At 50.3% G+C, this 20,013-nt stretch overlaps 1 protein-coding gene across 1 annotated transcript; it reads left to right on the top strand.

The window, feature by feature from the left end:
• Positions 1-2,302: 2,302 nt before the first annotated feature.
• Positions 2,303-18,181, top strand: RBM38 (RNA binding motif protein 38). The gene is made up of 4 exons (XM_086474756.1): positions 2,303-2,526; positions 3,322-3,445; positions 4,033-4,087; positions 16,720-18,181. Exons 1-4 carry the CDS (start codon positions 2,359-2,361, stop codon positions 17,018-17,020), a joined length of 648 nt encoding a protein of 215 aa, XP_086330882.1. The 5' UTR covers positions 2,303-2,358; the 3' UTR covers positions 17,021-18,181.
• Positions 18,182-20,013: the final 1,832 nt, after the last annotated feature.

Genomic DNA, 20,013 nt, shown 5'->3' on the forward strand with positions numbered 1-20,013 from the left:
CCATGTTTGAAGAGGAAAAAAAGTATGTGATGTTTTTGTCCCTCTGATCCGGGTTAAGCATCAAGAACTGAGGCATTTCTGGTAACTTTTGAGAACTCTCTGAGCCTTGCCTTCCTTGCAGAGGAGCCGGAGTCTATTTGGAGGATTTGAATCTTTGCCATCATTTGGAGCAGAATGAAGCTCTGTAAAAGGACAGTGACTGAATGCCAACTGGGTTGTCATTAGCTCGGGCAGCCCAGGAAGCAGCTGATGTGCAGTTTGTGGTGGAAGTCATGCAGACAGAAGGGGTATGACTCAGTGGTGGAGAGGCACCAGCCTCTGGCTCGGTTCCGACCCCAAAGGTGTATTCTGGGCTTGCTGTTGGGATGGAGCAGGGACAGCTGGAGGCTGCACATACACACATCACTGCGTAAAACACAAAGGCTCCGAGGATTCCCGCGTGACCGACCCTTTTGCAGAAGGCTGTTAATGTTGCAGTGGTGTTGGGTGCTGCTGGCCCAGCTCTATCTTTCTTCCACAGTAATCAATGGAAACGCGTCCTAGTCTTGAAGTCTGGTGCTTGAGGAACTCAAAGTTTAACATCTTTCCTTGGCTTTTTTTTTTTTTCCCCTCTTTCTTTCATGAAGCATAGGGTGTTTAGAACTATGGAAGCAGTGCAAGAAAAATATTAATTAATAACTACGGAGTGCAGGCATTAATGCATTCCTTTCTCTTGAAATAACTGGCTTTTCTCTGTGGGATCCGTAAAAGAAAAATGTCTATAGAGTCTGAACCTGCTGTATAGAAGCCAAAGTAGACTGTGATTTAGAACTTCACTGGGGTTTTTTTGCTAAAATGTTACCTCTGTATTTATCACGTGGCAAAAAATCTTCACCGTTTCTCTGCAAAATGATAACCCTGTAGAGGCAAGATAACCTTAAGGCACAGTGGCAGTTCTGGAGGTTCTGGCTGATGAATATCTGTGTGATGGAAACAATGAACAAAAAATGATTTCTAGGACCCCCTCCCACACCCCAGACTCTAACTGATGTTGGAGGGGAGGAACTAAAGCATTGGAAGCACTCCACCACTTGAGTGTTCTCCAAGGGTGGTTGTTGAAGCTTGTAGCTTTTCAGCTTTTGTTTTCCTGCAGAGGGGTACATGAATTGAGTAGGGGCTGCACGAAAGTAAAAATACTCCCAGATTTGAATCGCAGCTTTCTGAGATCAGGGCTGAAGACTGCAAGTCCAATCACAGCCAGTGGCATTTCACAGCCTCCCTTGTACGAGCTGCCTGTCCTTAGGGGGAACGAAATGCAAAAGGGGGACAGTGGAGGGGAACCCCATTGCTGACCACCGGTGTCCCACAAAGGCAGGCTCCGCAGACAGCTGTTTCCACGTGTCCAGTGGTGAAGCAGGAAGCTTAGCAACCTGTTTAAGATACTTTTGGACCCCTGTCTAGTGCCAAAGCCCCCGGCTCTTCCTCCTTGTTGACTTGGTTCCAGACCATCCCTTCCTCCTGCCTTGGCTTCCCGACGTGCCTTTGCCACCCGGAGTGCCACAAAGGCTGGCAAACCGCTTGATGGCTTTGTCCCTGTGTCCGAACCTGCCAGCGACTAAACACTTGCAGTTGAGATTATTGTGCAATTGCAAAGAGGGAAGGAGGGGTGAAAAAAAACCCACTTTCGTGGCGGTTTTCTTTGGCGGGCTCCTGCGGGAGCAGTCCCCTTGCCTCCCCCCGCCCGCCCTCCCCCGTGCCCCCGCGGTTTGTAGCTGCTTCCCCGGCACTCCCAGTCTGGGCCGGGCTCAGACTGGGGGCACTGCCCGCAGGGGCCACCGTCTCCCCGGGGGTCTGCAGGGCCCAGCGGGGGTCCCGATGCCCGCAGGGCTGCTCCACGGCCTGCGGGACCCCTCCCTGCGGGGCAAGGCGGCCGCTGGGCCGGGGGCAGCTCCGCCGCAGGGCCGGGGGCAGCGCCCGTCGCCGCAGGGGGACCGACCACCGGCCCCTGCGGTCCCCGGGGCCGGGCCGCCCGCCGGCAGGGCCGCGGCGGGTGCCGGGGCGGGCGCGGTGCCGGACTACGCGCCCCGAGCGCCCCTGCGCGGCGGCGGGGCGGGGCGGGCGCGGCCCTACAAAGGCGGCGGCGGCGGCGGGCGGCCGCTACTCACCGGCACCGGCGGGAGGGCGCGGCGCCGCCCGCGCTCCCGGGACAAAGCGCGGCCATGAGCCGGCTGTAGGCCCCCGGGACCCAGCCGCCGCTCCGCTCCCTTCGGCCGCCGCGGGGGCTCGGAGGGGGGTGTGTGGGTGTGTGGGTGTGTGTGTTTCTTCTCGTCGCCGGCGGCGCGGGGTGGATGCCGGCTGGGGCCGGCCGCGCCCGACACCATGCACACCGTGCAGAAGGACACCACCTTCACCAAGATCTTCGTCGGGGGGCTGCCCTACCACACCACCGACTCCTCCCTCAGGAAGTACTTCGAGGTCTTCGGGGACATCGAGGAGGCGGTGGTGATCACCGACCGGCAGACCGGCAAATCCCGGGGATACGGCTTTGTAAGTGCCGCTCTGTGCGTCCGTCCCCCCCCCCCCCCCCGCCCGCCCCGCTCCGCTTCCCGACGGGCCGGGCGCTGCGCTGACCGGCGGCGGGCCTGTTCCCCCCCCCCCCCCCCGCCCCGCCCCGGGGAAGGGGGCTGGCAGCGGTGCCCCCGGGCCGGCGGACCTCCCGGCGGCGGAGCGCTGCCCCGCTGCGGGGCTCGGGCTCGGTGCTGCCGCCCGTCCCGTCGCTGCTGCTTCGTGGTGGTTGCCGGGGCCGCGGAGACTGTGCCCGGTGCGGGCAGGAGCGGGGCGGCTCGGCCAGGGCGAAGGCGGCGGTGGGGGGCCCCGGGAGGAAAGCCCCCCCCCCCGGTGCCTGCCGATGCCGTGCCGGTCCTTTCAGCACCTCCTGCCCCCGGTGCCGCCGCCTTGTTGCTTCGGGGGCTGCAGCGGGGCGGGCGCGCTGTGCCGCCCTCGGTCCCCGCATCGCGCGTTGCGGGAGCGCGGAGCCAGCTCCCCTGAACTGCCTGTGCTTCGGGGAGTTCTGGGACTGGCTCCACCGACCGCTTAAAAAAGCACGGGGGAGGAGGTGGAAAGGCAAGGGAAAACAACTGGCGTGAGCCCAACGGAGTAACTTGGCGAGGGGGGAGCCCTCTTTTCTGTCAAGTCCCCGGGAGCTCTGAGCAAGTGAGGCTGCACGGAGCGGAGTTTAGCTCCCGATTCAGACTAGAACAATAAATAAAACTCCGCTTAGAGCCTGTTGCTGGAGCGTTTACAAAGTGCTGTTGCTACAAACAAGGCTGTGCTTAATTCCAGGTGACCATGGCAGACAGAGCTGCGGCTGAAAGAGCATGCAAAGACCCAAACCCCATCATTGATGGCAGGAAAGCAAATGTGAACCTGGCGTATTTGGGAGCAAAACCAAGGAGTATTCAAACTGGTGAGGCATCTAGGAGATCCCGTCTCTCTCTATTAGAATAACTTGTAAGACAAGGAAACAAGTTACTCAGGCTGGATTCATCTGATCCGACGATGCGTGCTTATCCCTCGTAGTTCTGATTGTTGACTGAGGACACTGTGTAGTCCAGTTGTCTCTCTTCTGTAACTTCTTACTTGTACCTGTTACACTAGTGTTAGGCACCTAATGTCATATAACTGATGTAAGCTGTTTCCTTCCATGGCTACTGTTTTCCCGTTTTCCTCTTCGTTACATCAGCAAGACCCTTTTCATCATTCTGCCCTCTGGTTTAATGACCACAGTACCCAGTGTGTAAAGTAAGGCATTGTACCCCATTGTCTGATGAATACCAGCACTTTCACACTGTTCTTTGATCTGAATTCCCATCTGGTCCTCGTGCATATCACATATGCATATTAAAATCAGCTTGCTTCTATATGGGGCTCTGAATTTGCAGATGGAATGCATGTACGTGTGGCCTGAGGTGTAATTATGCCTGTATATTACAAGTTGAACGGTACAATGGATGCCATTCATTAATATTTCTTTCTTTCTGGACGGTTTTTTAGGTTTTACCATAGGTGTGCAGCAGCTACATCCAGCCTTCATTCAGAGACCCTTTGGGTAAGTGGAAATGTTTCTTAACTGTCTGTTTGAAATCAAATTCATGAATCAACTTCCTCATTATTTAAGATGCGTGAAAAAAGCCTTAGCTGTCAAGAGTGGACAGTTTCAACAGCTGTTGTTAATGTTCAGAGTACTTCATTTCTGGTGAAGATTTCAGAAGTTTTGTGCATTTGTCAGCTTTAACGTAATGCCCAAAGATCTTCCTTTATCCTCAGTAAATCTTAGTCATAATAAACCCAATGCATTACTTGCTGCTTTGCCAACTTCAAGAATTCACAAGAATTCAAATAAATGGAAAATAGTTTCTCTATTATAGTACTTAAGGTGTCAAAACAATTAAGCAAATTCTGTTCTCGTGTTTCTCAAATAAGATCTGCTTCTTCTGCGCCTTTTCCCACGTAGTAATGCTTAGGATACAGTTTTATCCTAGAAAACAAATTGCATTGGAAACAAAGTCTGTTACTTAATGAAAGTAACATTAGGTCAAAAATTGATTTTGGACAGATGTTATACAAGGCCTGAATAGTCTGCAAAAGTGGGCTTTTGTCTGCTGTTTTCAATAGCTTATACCATCCCTACTCGGTTAGAAAAGTCCTCTTTTTATACATCTAATAGGATCTGGCAGCTGCTCTGCAAAAGACAAGTGTGCTTCATGAGAACAATAGTGACTGTCATACTGCCTTCATTTAACTGTTTAATGATTGATGCAGTTCTTTTTTTACACCATTTCAGAAAGTGAATATTGATAGGGGTTTTTATTATTATTTTCTAAGAGCACTAAGAAAGTAGGTACTTTTTTGAAGCTTTTGAGCACTGCTCTGTTGTGGGTTTTGTGTGACTCTAATATAAATAGATGGGATTTTGGCCTTTGTCAACAGAAATACTTCATCCCTTTTCTACTCTCCGCTCATGTTTTTTTGGGGTGATTTTTTTTTTTTTTTTTTTTAAAGAAAATCTGCTAACAACAGAACAGAAACTTTCACTCCTCTGTCCTCATGGCTGCAGTTGCCAACTGCCTGGGTAATTTCATTGCAAGTTTATGGATGTAAGAGACTGTGTTGCCACAATAGTGCACACCCAGTGTATGTGTGTTGTGTACAGTTCAAACATGCCAGTTTTCATACGGCTCTGTTGGAAAAACTCAAGGAACATCTGTCACGAAATGAAGAGCCTCTTTTTTTGGTGCAAAAGCCACAGTAGTCTACGTAGACAAGATGCTGCTTTTTGATAGCTCTCCTTGCATGGGAGCTGCAATAGCTTTCTCAGCCCTCAGAGTAGGCAGCAGCGATACCTTCGAGATGCAGACCCCAGAGGCTTTCCAAACTGTGCGGGAGCGCATAAGAGATGCTGACGGCAAAACCAGCCTGTTAGGAGTTTTTCCACACGTGCTAACAGAAAAGAGCAAAATGGTGAAGCACGTTAAACTCCTCGTGTTGGCAGGAGCGCTGGCGCACGCCTGTTCCTCTTGCAGATCATCTGCTGTTCCTGTGGGTGCCGTTCCTACCCAGCAGCCACAGCCCTGCAGCTCTGGAAAATGTAGTTTTTGTTTTTGAACAGTTTGCTTTTAGTTTCGCATACAGAGGAGTGTGGGATCAACTGACTTTGTGTTCCTTGTGATCTAGACAGTTAGTGTTCCAGCATTGGTTTCATCATTAAACCAGCAGAGCTGCAGTTAGCACATACAGCAGAGAGCACTATAAATTATTTATCAGTTGCCAAGAGACAGGAACCAGGAAACTGGAGGGTTGGAGGGAGGGGATCATATATCATTATTTGCAAGCGTCAGTAAACGAGAATTTTGTTGCATTCAGTCATTGCTGCAGCAGAATCACTGGAGATGTGGGTTTGGCAAAATGTGGAGCCGTTTACCTGAGCACCATGTCTGGGACTGCTCTGTGGCTTCTGAGCAGAGCGTCAGGTGCTCAGTCAAGCAACAGAGCTTGGCTGCCAGTTCCCTCTTTGTCTTGTCAGTAGACCAACAAAATTAAGAGCCTGCCAGGCTCTACTCTTGCATTCCCTTGAACCCACAATTTCCTTGGTCCTCTGTGGGATTTGAGGATAGATGAGGAGTTTGTCAGGGTTAGTCTGTCTTTGGAAGCTTCATCGAATTGCTGTTGTCCATTTCCTCTGTACCATGTGGAGTGGATCCTGACCTTCCCCAAATGAAGCTCAGTGGCTCATCTGCTTTGCCCACAGTGTAAGACGTTGCCCGGTTCTCCCTCCTGCAGTTCCTGTCTGTGCAAAATGTTTGTGCCCAGGGGTTGGCATGTGGTTTCCGGAAAACGATTGTTATGGGACACGGGTACTAGGTGTGCAAGCTGGACTTGGCAAGGAAGAAATGAATGAACAAACTGTTAACTGCTAGGCACTTCAATAAGAGAAGGCCAGCCAGTCACGTTCCAGCTGTCAAGCCACCAAATGCAGGTTTTGGTGAAACCTGAAATGAATGGAAACTATGAAAATTACCCAAACATCAGTCAGGGTTATTTATAAACTGAAGGCTTCCCCCCCACCAGCCCTAGACACTCAAATGCAGCTGTAAATATTGCCTGGGGTATGCGGAACAGAAAGAGAAACCATGAAGAGGCTCTCTCCTTCCTCCTGCTGCCCTGGCAGGGGAGGCACCGGCACAGCAGAGAGCACGGAGTCGGTAGTAAATCCTGTTTTGAAAAGTAGCTTCTAGATTGTTGTAACCAGAGATCTTAACAGTAATGCAAGGCAAAGGATGCGCCTGTGTCAGGGTGACTCTGAGATCTGGCTTCTGATTTTAGGGGAGCAGCATTAGGCCTGGGGGCTTAGCCCAGAGTTTACAGACTGCGCTTTGCTTGGAGGCAGCTGGCAATGCCACAGCGTGTCCCCGCAGCTACCAGCCAGCACAGAGCTGATCAGAGAACGAGGGAGACCCTCTCTCTCTCCAAATGGAGCTGCCTCTACTGCAGCATTGTTCCTTTTAAGAAATTTTGAGAAACATATGAAACTTCTTGGAAGCTGCTAGGAGCAACTGTAGACCGCTTGAGCCGTACATGGTGATGTGGCAGAGCTGCTTGGTGCCCCTCCCTTGGTCCTCTCCTCTGCGGCTCCAGTGCTCGAGACAGGCTTGAGCCTGTGCAGGGAACGGGGATTCCCTGGTTCTCCTCTTCGCAGCCGTGCTCGCTGCTCTGTACATGAGCAGAGTATGGCAGATGCATTCCTGTGGCTGTGCCTCAGCGGAGGAGCTATCTGTGTGGGAGATCTACCAGTGACTGAGTAAGTGACTGAGCTCTTGGAAACATATAGCTGTCTCTTGCAGCAGGATCTAGCTCTTTCCATGTCTGCTCGTTGGATGTCATTGCTCCAGAGACCCCCTGCCCATTCTTGTCTAGTTGCTTATTTTGGTGGTGCCCTGACTCTGGCCCGCATTTGGTCTCAGGCAGCGTCGGAAAGAGTTAAATCTCTTTGAGTTTGAAATTTCATGCATTGATGCTGCTGCAGTTAGGAAGTGAAGAAAGTCCCTCTTTGTCTCAGCCCACCCTCTCTCACAGCTGTTTATCCTTAAAACTTCTCTATTGGGTTAAAAATAAAAGGAAACAAACTTTCATCTTTTTCTGTGGTTATGCTTATAAGACGGCACGCGCTGGCCTTGCTCCGCTCAGCCCCTGTCAGCTGTCATCCCCTGTGCTCTGACTTCCTATTGCACCCCATACCAAAAAGCTGGCCAGCTGCAGGACCCCAGCCTGTTCTGCCGCTCACAAGTGGCTCCCATGGGGATGGCACACCCGGCACCTCTTGTTGACCGTGTGCCAATAACATGAAAGCTTTGGATGAAAGCTTTGAGGGGGAATTTCCTAAGAAACATTCAAATCCATTTTCCAAATGGCTTCAGCTGCTAGTTCTTGGGCATGGTTACTGCTATTCAGACCAAATGCTTGCCAGTCAGAAAGAGCTCTTTTTTTTTCCTTTTTTATTTTTTCTTTAAGAGTAGACATATTTATAAGCAGATCAGATAGCTTTGCAAATTTTCTTCAACAGCTGCTTCAAGGTGGCAAATGCTGGTATCAGACCCAAGGGTATACGATTCGTTTTGGTTTTGGGAACAATTTGCTCGTGTCCTGCAGCTGGTATAGGCCTGCAGAACAATACAGAAGGAGAGCACGATCCGATACCCTGACCTTACACTTGGCTACATAAGTGGTGTGCCAAGCTCAAGGCAGGAGTAGACCTTTTGCCGGGGACAGGCTCTGGGTGTAGGGCGCCGTGTGCCATTCCAGTGCAGTCAGGGCACAGGCCTGCGTGTGGTGGAGCGCCAGGCTGAGCTGGCTCTAGCTTTGTCTTTGTCACAGCACGTGAATCGAGTTGTTCTGTCTTCTCCTCGATTCCATTGTCTTTGGTGGATTTGCTCTTCATCCTCACCAGCATGGGAGCAGCCTCCTTAGCAGCAGAGACCCAAGTCCTTTCCCCTTGTTGCAGGAGCTGGGGAGCAGCAGATGCAAAATTTTCCTGTTCTGATCCGGCTGGTGCCATGTAGTCCCAATGTGGCAGACACATGCACACATCTGAATTTTCAGAGCAGTCCAGCTTGTACTTGGTCTCATCTTTCCTTTGGGCAGCTGTTGGCATACTGGTCCCTAACTGTAGTATTAAACACATGCCCAGTAATTCGAATGATGAATGCAGCTCTGACCGTCCTGCCTCTGAGCTGAGGACAGCAGCGAGAGAACTAGACAGTTGTTGTGCTGATAATTTGGTAGCACAAGGACACTGGGTCACTTCTAAATATGACTTAGATGAAGAACTTGTTCCCTACAGATGGGAGCAAGCTACATACCAGAGCTAAATATACTCTATGATCACAAAAGATGAAAAGTCGTGGACCTCAGAGTTAAAACTGAGTCTCCTATTTCTCGGTCTCTAAATCCTGTGAACAGGATCGTGCTATCCCCTGCAATTTCCCTGTCCCCAGCTTTGAGCATTTCAACCCTCCTCTGTCATAGCTGAGCTGCTGCTGCCTCTGCTCTGGCCAAAGCAGCAGAGGCTGGGAAAGCCGTGCTGGAGGCAGGCTCACAGCTACCCCCCCCGTGATTCCAGCTTGCAGGAAGGTGTGGAGAGAGGTGTCTTAGACGCTGTGCAGCAACAAAGGCACAACTGACAGCAGAGATTACTGAAACTCTTAAAATGGAATTCCTTTCTTGGCTGAGAAACTACTTGTTTTATCAGTGTAGGCTTTCTTTTATCAAAAATAGGTATTTCATGGCTTCTTCCATTCTACTTCGAAATACTTCATCTATCCAAGAAGGAGTTCTTAATAAATCAAATGTGTGGATGGTTTTAATTAAAAGTCAGTGGAAGGGATCATGTGTAAAGAAGGAAAGTCTGTTTAAAAAAATGGAACCAGTTGAAAGTAGTCGATTTAATATATATTATGCCAAAACTCGTCAGGTACTTCTCGGACTTTAGAGTTGTTTCTGCAGCCTTTTATTTTCTCCAAATTGCAAAAGAAAATTGGGAAGCTTAGTTAAAGGCAGAATTCCTGGAGCTTCCTGGGTAAATCTGTCAGAGCCTCTGGTTTCTCTCCTGTGTGGACAGGATAAATCTAGCATCCTCCTAGGTTTCTCACACTGATGCTGAAGGACTCGGGCTCCTATAGTGCACTGGTGTGAAGCATTTTCCGTTTCTTCTGTCAGTTCATTTCTGTTTTGGCTGTGCTGATAACTCAAAAGGGGAGGGGTTTTTCCTTCTCTGGATAGCTGACTAGTTGCAGATAAACTTCCGTGTGGCTTTTTCCTTGGTGCCAGATGGCTCTTGTTTCAGGCAGATGTTATCTCCTGCTACCTGAGTGTTTTTCAGCCTGCTTTTCCAAAACTATTTTTGGTCTGGCCCAACATGCCTTTGTTTAGGATTTTTTTTTTTCCTTTTTCCTTTGGGTGTGGGGGAAGCAAGATGCAGAGGATAAAGCTGTAAATTGCTGAGCCTTACTAACTTATAGTGGAGCTCAGCAGGTTGATCTTGGTCTCTGGCTTAAGCTGAGAAAACAGTTTAGAGCTTTGGTCTGCAACCACTTTTTTTTTTTTTTTAAATTTCTTTTGGTTTCCCCACACCTCTGCACCAGTTATGGGAAGATGTAGATGACATTTCTTTGTTCTTGTTTTTCTGGGATCCACCTTCCTCTGCTATGGGCCATTAGTTTGTTGCATCGTGGAGTCAAGATGTGCTAAATCTGTAAAAGGAGGACATCCCTGGGCTACGATAGGTTCTCAGCTACTGCAGTGCCTCCTGTGCCTTAAAATTTTCTCTCTCCTGCCAAAATGAAAATAAATTGAAATCATGGATTGCTCTTGTACCCTTAAGTTGGCATTTGTATTTCTTGAGCAATGGTTTTGGTAGGCTCAGCAACCAGCAGAGGTTACCGCTGAATCCTGCAATATACTCACTTTTTTCTGTTGTACTGATTCCAGCCTGGGACAGTCTGTTGCAGCAGGTTGTTCCTTGGTTATTGCGACCACAGTGGTGACATCTGGCCCCAACAGGGAAGCAGGAAACCCAGTCGTGTACCTGTTTGCACAGGCTGCTGTGTAAATCTTCTCAGAGGGCCAGAGGAGGATGAGTAGAAGACAGGCAAATCAGTTACAAGATGAGCAGAAATTGTGTTGGTTGGTTTGCTTTTTTGGGTTTGTGTCATATTGTGGTACATGAGGATAAATACTGTGGAAACATGGAGCTGCAGAGTTTCTCCTTCTCTTACTTGGAGCTGGCTGAGATAGCTGGCTGGTGAGGCAGAAGCCATTGACATTTCATTGCCTGTTTAAATCGGCTTTAGTAGGGACATTTCAGGATTCAGAGGTTTGTCATGTCAGTGGCTGAAGCCCAGCCTGTGTCAGTGAACGATGATGAATGGTGGAGTGGCCAGGGCACAATGAATGTCCTGATCTGCACCAAAGTGTTGGTGGATAAACTGTTACGTGATCCAGCCTGTAGCCCCTCCTCAGCATGTCTGGATGTGAGAACAGGACCTGAATTTGTCACGTTTCTGCAGCCTGTCACTGTGGCTGGGGCCCATACGATACGTATGGCCAAGCCTGCCACCACTCCACACAGGTTTATTTAAAGTAGCTCCACGAGGTGAGTGCTTGCTGGCTGGGGAGTGACCTTCGGGAGCGATGTTCTTGGGGTATGAGTCACATCAAGAAGTGTCTGTGCACCACCAGCTCTGAGGTGGCGTTGCAGCACTGCTAATGCAAGCGTAGAGCTCCTGGACTGCTGCTGCTTTCCTAGGTGTTGCTGGGGTGTGCTTCCCAGAGCAGCTTCTGTCTGGTGCTCTTAAACTCATGAATCCAATTCAAAGTACATCTTCAAATCTGTCATCCAGGCTGTGGTTGGAGGTGTTACTTCACCAGAGGTAGTTTTCATGTTGCTGTCATGGACAGCTGTGGCTATGTTCAGCTTATTCTGAAGTACCACCTACCAACTGAAGCCTGGCACTGCTTGCCATCACATGTTGCGGCAGTGTGGGTGTCCCTGTAGCAGCTAATGGGTCAGCTCTAGTGGAAATGGAGGCCAAATTCCTGGGGTCAAATGCCAGAATTTGTGCCTTCACTGGCAGACACAAAGGGCTCTGTTTCTTTTATTCTTCAAGGAATAAAAGGCTGGTCGTGGCAGTGGCATTTGTGTGCTGATCTCTGTGATGCTGCCAGGAGCCCTGTGCTCCTCCTTGTTTCCCAAGTGTTTGTGTGATGCTGGCTCCCTCTTGACAGAGGGTTGCAGTTGTCTCCCACCTCTCCAGAAGCAGCAAAAGCAGCTCCCAGCGTGGCTGCCAGAGATCAAGGGGGCCAGGAACTCCTGCTCCCTGCTCTCCCAGACCCATGCAGCTTGCAGGAGCTGCTCCATGATTCATGTGTAGGAAGTCCTGCAGGATGGGAGAGAGCTGACAAAGTGCAGCTAAAACACATTTTAGGTCTAAATCTGGTATAAAATAATCAAATATATAAGGTGGCTCTGAGATGAGCTCTGCCAGATAGAGCTGCTGATGAGGGAGAGGGCCTCATTAGCTCGTTCCTTCTCCTTGCGGTTTGGTTAGAGGTGTGGGACACACGGGCATCTGACTTGTCCCTTCTTCCTGGCTGCCCTTGGGGCCGCAGCTGCCCGCCAGCCATCCCTGCCCTGCAGCTCGCCCCCAGCAGCCCTCCCAGTGTGGTGGGGAGAACCGGGCAATGGCAGGTTTTAAGAAGTCGACTCTTTTCAGCAGGCAGCACCTCCCGGGAGCCAAGGGTACTGGCAGCTGCAAGCCTCCCTTGATGCGTTTGAACATCTCCACCCAGGACTGCACCAAAAATGGGTTGCTTTTGTCCTTCGTATTTTGCACAGCAAAAGCAGAAGCCGAGCCTGCATCTCCTCTGCCAATGGCTCTGTAACCATCTCTTTTGTTCTGTGTCTTTCAATTTTGGCTGCCGGGGCAGCGTGGCGTCGTGCCACGTAGTTAGGAGCGTGGGCTAGCGTGGCGGTCCGGCTGCTCTCCTGCACTGCGACGGCCCTCCCGAGTCCCTCCTGCGGCCACCGCTGGCTCTAGACTTAGGTTTGACCATGCTCGTTGTATTTTGTGGCCTTTGCCCGCGATTAATCGTAACGCCATAAGCATCTCGTCCGTCTGCTGTTCACGGGATGACTTTGATGTGTGGTGGCAATGGCTGATCACTTGGTTGACGTTTTATAATCACATTGTGTGTATTCTAGATGAAGTTCTCTTCTGGCTGGCAGGGCCCATCGTGGGGGATGGAGGGAAACTGCAGGGAGGGAGGAAGGGGAAGGCATCTTAAAACAGAGATGTGACTCACTCTGTAGAAATTCAGATTAGGGTTTGCTGATTTCTAGAAAAAGAACTCCAAAAGAGCTTTTCCTTTTTTTTTTTTTTTTTTTCCCTCAAAGGTCTTCAGAAATAATGGAAGGGGGAGAAATATTTTAAGACTTTCTGTGGATGCTAAACGTAGCCAGCAGAGAACTTCATTGTACTGCACTGTTTTGTTTTGTTTGTAGCTGCAAGTCATCAGTGACCTTACCTTAGGTTGTGTGTTTTGTTTTGATTGATGAGTTGCCATCTGTCCACCTAATTCAGAAGTCCAAACTGCAGAATATCTTGATTGAAATTTCTAGCTAAATTATTAAAACCCCACAGACCAAAAGAACCTTCTCTTTCACATAGAAGTAGATTCTGGAGTTGCTGAGTGTGGTTTTCTAGTGCAGTAAACTATGGCGTGTGATGTGTGCTTGTGTATGCATTGGGCCGGGATGTATTTCTGGAAACAGAGTACAGGAGTACTTATTGTCTTCCTAGCTAATGGTGCTTTTTATTCAAAGTAGCATCGAAGAGCTGGAATTTTTCCTTGCTGAGGAAAAAACAGTAGTGCAGGATGTCACGGATTTGCTGTCTCCCTGGAGCACACCGTGGGAGCTGCGATGGAGGAGCTGTGTACATGAAAGCAAAGCTCATGTGTGGGGTTTCTCGGGGACGAGTTGGGAGCATGCGCTCGCCCTGACAGCCCTGCACGCAGCTGTGTCCTCTGCATGGGCTGTGCTGGCTCCGAAGAGCAGTTGGGTGGCCGCAAGGGACATCGGGGGGTGACCTGTGGAGCCGCTCAAACAGGATGATTCTCAGGCTGGATTGCTTGGAGGTTCTCAGACCATCCTCCTGGTCATTTTGCAAGCACAGGTGGAATGCCTGTGTGCAGGAAAAGTGCAGGCCCCTCCTCTGCTCCTGCTGGTGGGTCTGTTTTAGTGAGTCCTGAGCGTGAGGATTGTGCTTTTTTTTGTTGTTGTTGCATTTGTGGAGTGGTTCTAAGTTACCAAGCCCTGGAGTAGCAGGAAGCCTGGTAGTGGGACACCACACATAGGGAGAAGCAAGAGGCAGCCAGAGCATCCGTCACCAATCTGGGATGCAGGCTGGTGTCCGAGCTGCCGATTTACGAGGGGATGGAGCAAGAGGCATGCGTGGGGTCTGCTCATCTCGCCCCCAACGCTTGCATGGGCCATGCCTGGGGCTGCCTCTGCGGAGCCTTTCCCCAGACCCTGGCAGGCCAAGAGAGCAGTATTGCACCTCTGCGTTATTTAAAACAAACCGAACCAAAACACCCCCCAGTGACCAGCGTGAGGAACCTCTGGGTTGGGACTAGGCCCGGCTCCTTGGAAGAGGCGGCTGCCGCTGCCCTGTGCAAGCGCCTGGCGTTAAGTGCCCTTGGTCTGAACTGGTGCTTAAGCTCTAGCTCTGATTCAGCCGTGCCGGCCTCGGTGTAGATCAGAGCTAAACCAAACGTGATTCAGCGAATTTCTGCTGCCTTACCTCATTCTTGTTAGTCGCAGGGTGATATTGGGTATGGTGCAGTTATGGACTGAAGGGCTGTGAAGTCCCTCTTTCTGCACTATGCCAGGGATGGCTCTGGCCTCTGGAGATGGTCTTGAACTTCATCGGTCAAAGGTTGAGGTGCTGCTCTCTACCATCCCTCCTCCCCGGTGCTGCTCCTCTGAGGGTGGCCTCATTATGTCTAAGGACCCTGATTTCAGAGGCAGTGTTGCGGTGTGGGGGGAGGAGAACAATCATTCTCTCATAATGCAAATTGCCTCAAGAAAAATCAAAGTGCATACGTGAGTGGGAAAACAAGAGGAAACTCAGTTCAGATGAGCACTTGTTTGTGAGAAGCCTTTCTCCTGCCTGAAGAGGAGGTTAAACTATTCCGTGCTGGTTGTAAAGCAAATGGGAACAGCCCCATAAATTCTGGATAGGAGGGACCAGCCCTAGGTGGACCCCAGTATGTTGTAGGTGCTGGCTGAGACCTAGGACAGACACTTGGGTGGAACGAGGGCGGCCAGTGACCCATCCAGCAGGAGTGTCCAGTCCCTGGCTGCAAGTCCCTGTGAAGCACCAGAGCACCGGGTCCCACTGCTGGGCACATGGTGAGTCTGTTGGGGTTTCCAACCCTAGAGATTAGACGGATGAGCGGGTATGATATCCTCTCCCCAAGCAGCTGAACTGGGCTTTAAAGAGCAGTTTAGGCACGTACAGGCCTGTGTCTTGTGAAGAGCCTGTGGGAGGCTTTTAAAAGTGGTCATGTTTGAAAATGTGCTGTCACACACATCCACACAAAAATCCCCAAAATATTTGAATCTGCATAAGCTTCTGCAGAGTTTTACCTTTTTTTTTTTTTTTTTTTTTTTTGCTTGCCAAAAAGAGTTTTATTTGGGGGCAGAGTGGAATGAGTTCTCCAGAGGATGGCTTTTGGTTCGTGCTGTTTCCTTATGTGATTCAGCAAGTAGCCAGCCAAAGGGACCTTTTCCACAGCGTGCACTTTTTGGTGCACGTGGCTCTGATCTTTCAGTGGTCACGTGCAGTTTGCTGGTGACAGTCTGCACCCCCATGTTTCTTAAACAAGCCCCAATCTGTCAAGCCTGCGCACGATGGAGCTCTCTGTTGCTGAGGGATGTGCAGGCAGATACTGTTTGAACTCTGCAGTTGATGTGCAATTGTCCGTTTTTGTCAGGACCATGGCAGTTTGTGTGGATGGACCTAAACCTTCAGGTTTGCACAGTTCTTGCTCTTGTTTGAGGCCTGACTTCTTGTGGGCCCTTTGGGAAATAGCCCTTTCATTTTGCTGCTTTTTTTTTTTCTTTCCTCCTCATTAGCAGTTTCTAGCAAATTAGCGGGCAATCCTGCATTAATCATCTCCAGGATCTTTCAGTCTATGGACTTTAATTGACTGCGGAGTTGTTAAATTCCTCTCAGCAGCACGGCTACCTCGGGGCAGGGGCAAACCGGCTGGTGAAAAGCAACGCTTTAGGACCTGCATCGAAAGGGCGGAGGAAATGCCGGGGGCCAGCTGGCCGCAGAGCCTGGATGTAAAAGCTCATGGGCACACGAGCATCGCTGCTGGGCTGGGGGCTGCTGGCACGGTTGCTACTGAGGAGTGTTACTGAAGGGAAGAAAACCAGAATTGCTGTCTTGTGTTTTAAAACAAACAACCCGTAGCATTGCCCTAAACATCCAGTGTTAGGGCAACGTAGGCTTAAATGTGTGGTAACTGATAACAGCTGGCAAGCTGGAAGGCCCGTGGCTGTGCTCGGTGGTCATCCCTGGTGGGCTGCTACCCTGATGGGATGAGTGGAGGAGCAACTTGGTGTCCCTGGTGCCGGGAGGTGCCTCATAGGGCCGTGGGTCCTCAGGAGCCTCCACCAGGGTTTGGGCAGTTTGGGGGGAGCGTGGACCCGGAGGATACTGGAGGCATTGAGGCTGCCAGTGCAGGCAGGGCCCGGCAGGGCGTGTGGGGCCCAGGGAGATATGGCGAGCCAGGCAGGCCAGGGCTGTGTCATGGCCATCCAGGGAGGTTATTTTGGGGACCAGCAGCCTGGATAGTGGGAGATACAAGGCATAGGGAGCAGGGCGCGTGTCCATTCTTGCAGTCCATGCTTCACCTTGCGCTACTTCCACCCTTGGGGTCTAGGAGTGTTTTGCTTTTCATGCCCTCCACCCCGAGCAGCACCCCTCGCTCGAGGGCAGCACTGCTGGGCAGCACCGGTTCCATGGCTGATGCACAAGAATTTGGGGAGGAAGGAGGGAGACATGCAGGCTGGAGGGAGCCCAGCCCCTCACTGACTCTCTCCCTTTGCCTCCACAGACTCACGCCTCACTATGTTTACCCCCAAGCTATCATCCAGCCCAGCGTGGTGATCCCTACCCCTGTGCAGTCCATCACGTCTCCCTACATCGACTACACCGCCGCCAGCCAAGCCTATTCCCAGTACACCACAGCTGCCTACGATCAGTACCCCTACGCTGCCTCCCCCGCTGCCGGGTTTGTGGGATACGGCTACACGGGCGCAGTCCAGCCTCCCATCACCGCCAGCAACCCAGCGGCGCCCGCCACCGCTTTCGTGCAGTACCAGCCCCAACAGCTGCAGCCTGACCGCATGCAGTAAGGGCCCTGCCCGCGCCTTCGCCACCTAGGACAATCTTTTACAATGGAAGGATACGGCTAGGACCACAAAAGCAACAACAAAAAAAACAATAAAAGAAACAAAACAAAAAAAAAAAAAAAAAAGAAAAAAAAAATCACCCTGCCCCTTTATCCCCTTTACGTAGGTGCATATCGATACCTAAGCTATTTATAGTGTTAAGGGCGAACCCAAACCCTTGCAGTCTGACTGTGCTTATGAAAATGGACTTCTGGTAAGTTGTTGGGGGTTTTTTTTTGTTTTTTTTTTTTGTTTTTCCATCTGGACAGATACTGTCTTGAAGATGTTCTAGAAGTGACTGAAATGTTTCACAGGAAAACTACAGATTCTTGCACACATCGTGGTCTGCTTCTTTCCACCCCTACCCTGTCTGCCCCGTCAACCCTTCCTTCCTCATCAAACCTGCAATCCTCTTATTTACTGTTGAGGTACAGAGGTACTCGGAGAACATGGAGAAAAGCAATCTTATTTTTTGGTTGTACAAAAACTTTGTAATACTCAGAGATGCCTTACAGAAAAAAGAAAACAAAAGAAAAAGAAAAACTATTTTTTAATATTTATTGCGATTTTATTCGCATGAGCTGTGAATTGCAGACAGAAGAATAGTAGTAAGTATCTGCCTTGTTTAATTCTCATTTTACTAAATTATTGTATGTAGGTAAAAGTTCTTAAGTAATTGCTGAATCACTTCAACATGCAAAAGGGAATATTGGCTTGAAGGAGAGCAGAATATTCCTTTAGTCAACGCACTGTACTATTTTTCTTATTGTAATTGTTACTCTGTCAAGATTATCTCAAATTTAGGTATATTTTTAAATGCAAAAAACCAACCAAGAATACCGAACATTTTGTCTACTTTGGTAGATCTTTTGTTACAATGCTGCAACCTATGGAGACATTTACAGTATTTATGTAAAAGAGATTTGGGGCTGTTGGCTGGCGAAGCTTAGAAGAATATCATGAGTAGAGCAAAAGAGAAAAGGGTGTTATGTCATTGAACAAATGGGTAAGCATAACCTTTTTATGCCTATAATCCAACAGCCAAATAAAGGAAGAGGACAGACAATGTAAGTTAAGTGCATTTCTACAAAGAACAGCAATAAACTATTTTAACTTTTAAAATTATTCAATACTGTATGGTACCATGTTTGCTTGGCTGAAGTCTATTAGGGAGAGCTTTCAAACTGACCTGATCTGGCCACGCTGGGCCTTCGCCCGCGAGCGTGCCAGGGTGGGTTGGGAGCACGTGTCCCGCAGTGCTGCGGGGCCTGGCGAGTGCCCCTGCTCGCCTCCTGACCCGCCATCGCAGCGCACAGGCGTTGCAGGGGTGCTGCCATCCCTCGCAGCACGTCCCGTGCGCCGTTACTTGCTCTGCATGTCCCAGCTCTCCTCAGGATTTTTGAGCTCCGGGAGTGTCACGCTGGAGCTGCTCGTGCCCAGCACCGGGCACCTGCTTGCCCTCAGCCTGGGCAGAGCAGAGGGTGTGAAGTGCTGCCGTCCTGGTGCAGCTCCAGTGGAAACTGGGACAGCTCAGATCAGATCTCAGCCTAGAATCCTCAGGATATCACTTGTGTTATTTGCTTTTTCTAAAATTGAATCCATCCCAGAGTGAGTGGTCTGCCAAAGCTGTGTCCTGGTTAAGGGCTGGGGTGCTGGCGGCCTCTGACCCAGCAGGGCCCAGGCAGGCTACAGGCAGCAGCGAGGCTCTGGCAGGGTGCTCGCACCCCTGAGCCTCCTTTGTGTTAGTGAGATGGCTGCATTTGACTTTCCCAACCACCTTGCTTTAGAAATTTATTTTTTTTTCAGATTTTGGCAACTACAAACTTCAAGTACCAGTTTTTAAAAGTAAATAAAATTACTCTATTTGGCCATGCCGGTTATCTAGTCCATCTCTGTAAAGGTTATGGTGGAACTTGTGCAGGAAGTCCCTGCATCTTTGGTACCAGTGTATATTGCTGTTGAAGGTGATGATGCCTAAAGCCATCCTGGGGGGAGATGGTGCCGTAGGATGAAAGCAGAGGCAGTTGAGCATTGTCTCATCAACTGCCCTGGTGAACTTCAGGGCACATCTAATGTCATTGATAGGCCTCCGAGTAAACCACCTGTCTCGATGAATGGAAACAGCTTATTGCTCCCTTGCTCGTATTGCGTGAGAATGGAGATCCTGGTGGGGCTCTATTCATCCTGCCTTGGGTTTTGCTTACAACCACGCGGGTGACATTTATTTCCTTTTTAAGTAATTACTTTCTGGATATGGCCGTGAGGCTGCCAAAGGAGTAAGAGCTGAGCGCTGCATCCAGCACGGCGCTGGCAGGGAGCGCAGCCTGGCCCGAGGAACCTGCCTTTGAAGTACTATCAGGGGTGGAGATTATTCAGCAATTCTTCTTTCTCTCTGTCATGAGTCTTTCTGAGGACAAGGAGGGAGGGGAGGATTTTGGAGGCAGATGGGGGTACTGGGAGCCGCCGAGGAGCGCTCAGCCCCAGCCCCACCGTGTTGGGTTGCCCGTCCTCGGGCAGGTTCAGCGCTGCTGATGGTCAGCTTTTGTCTTCACTGTGGACCTGCATCTGCCCCGGTGAATAGGAAGGTTAAGGCCTCTGAAAATTAGTTTGTTGTTGGGAAAAAAAATGCGTCCTGTGCATTTTGAAGTGAAGAGTGATGACTCTAATTTCCTGAAAGGTGGCCAAAACTGCCAGGAAGCAAAGGGCGCAAGTGGTGCTGAACAGCCACATGCCTCCTTCGCCCGGCACCCAGCCTGCCCCTGCCCAATGCCATTCCTGGATCCTGCTCAGTTTTGCTCTGGGCTCATTTTGAGAAACAACCACATCAAAACAACAGCCCAACCTGCCGCCTTCCTGTTTGCGAAAACCCAACTGTGAAATTGCGGCCAGGCAGAATAATGAAATCCGCCGCCCAGCTTCCCGGGTGGAAGTGGGGTGGTGATGGCAGGTGGTAAGGG

This window comes from Leptosomus discolor, chromosome 17 (assembly GCF_034619465.1).
Source record: "Leptosomus discolor isolate bLepDis1 chromosome 17, bLepDis1.hap2, whole genome shotgun sequence".
NCBI classification, from domain to species: Eukaryota; Metazoa; Chordata; class Aves; order Leptosomiformes; family Leptosomidae; genus Leptosomus; species Leptosomus discolor.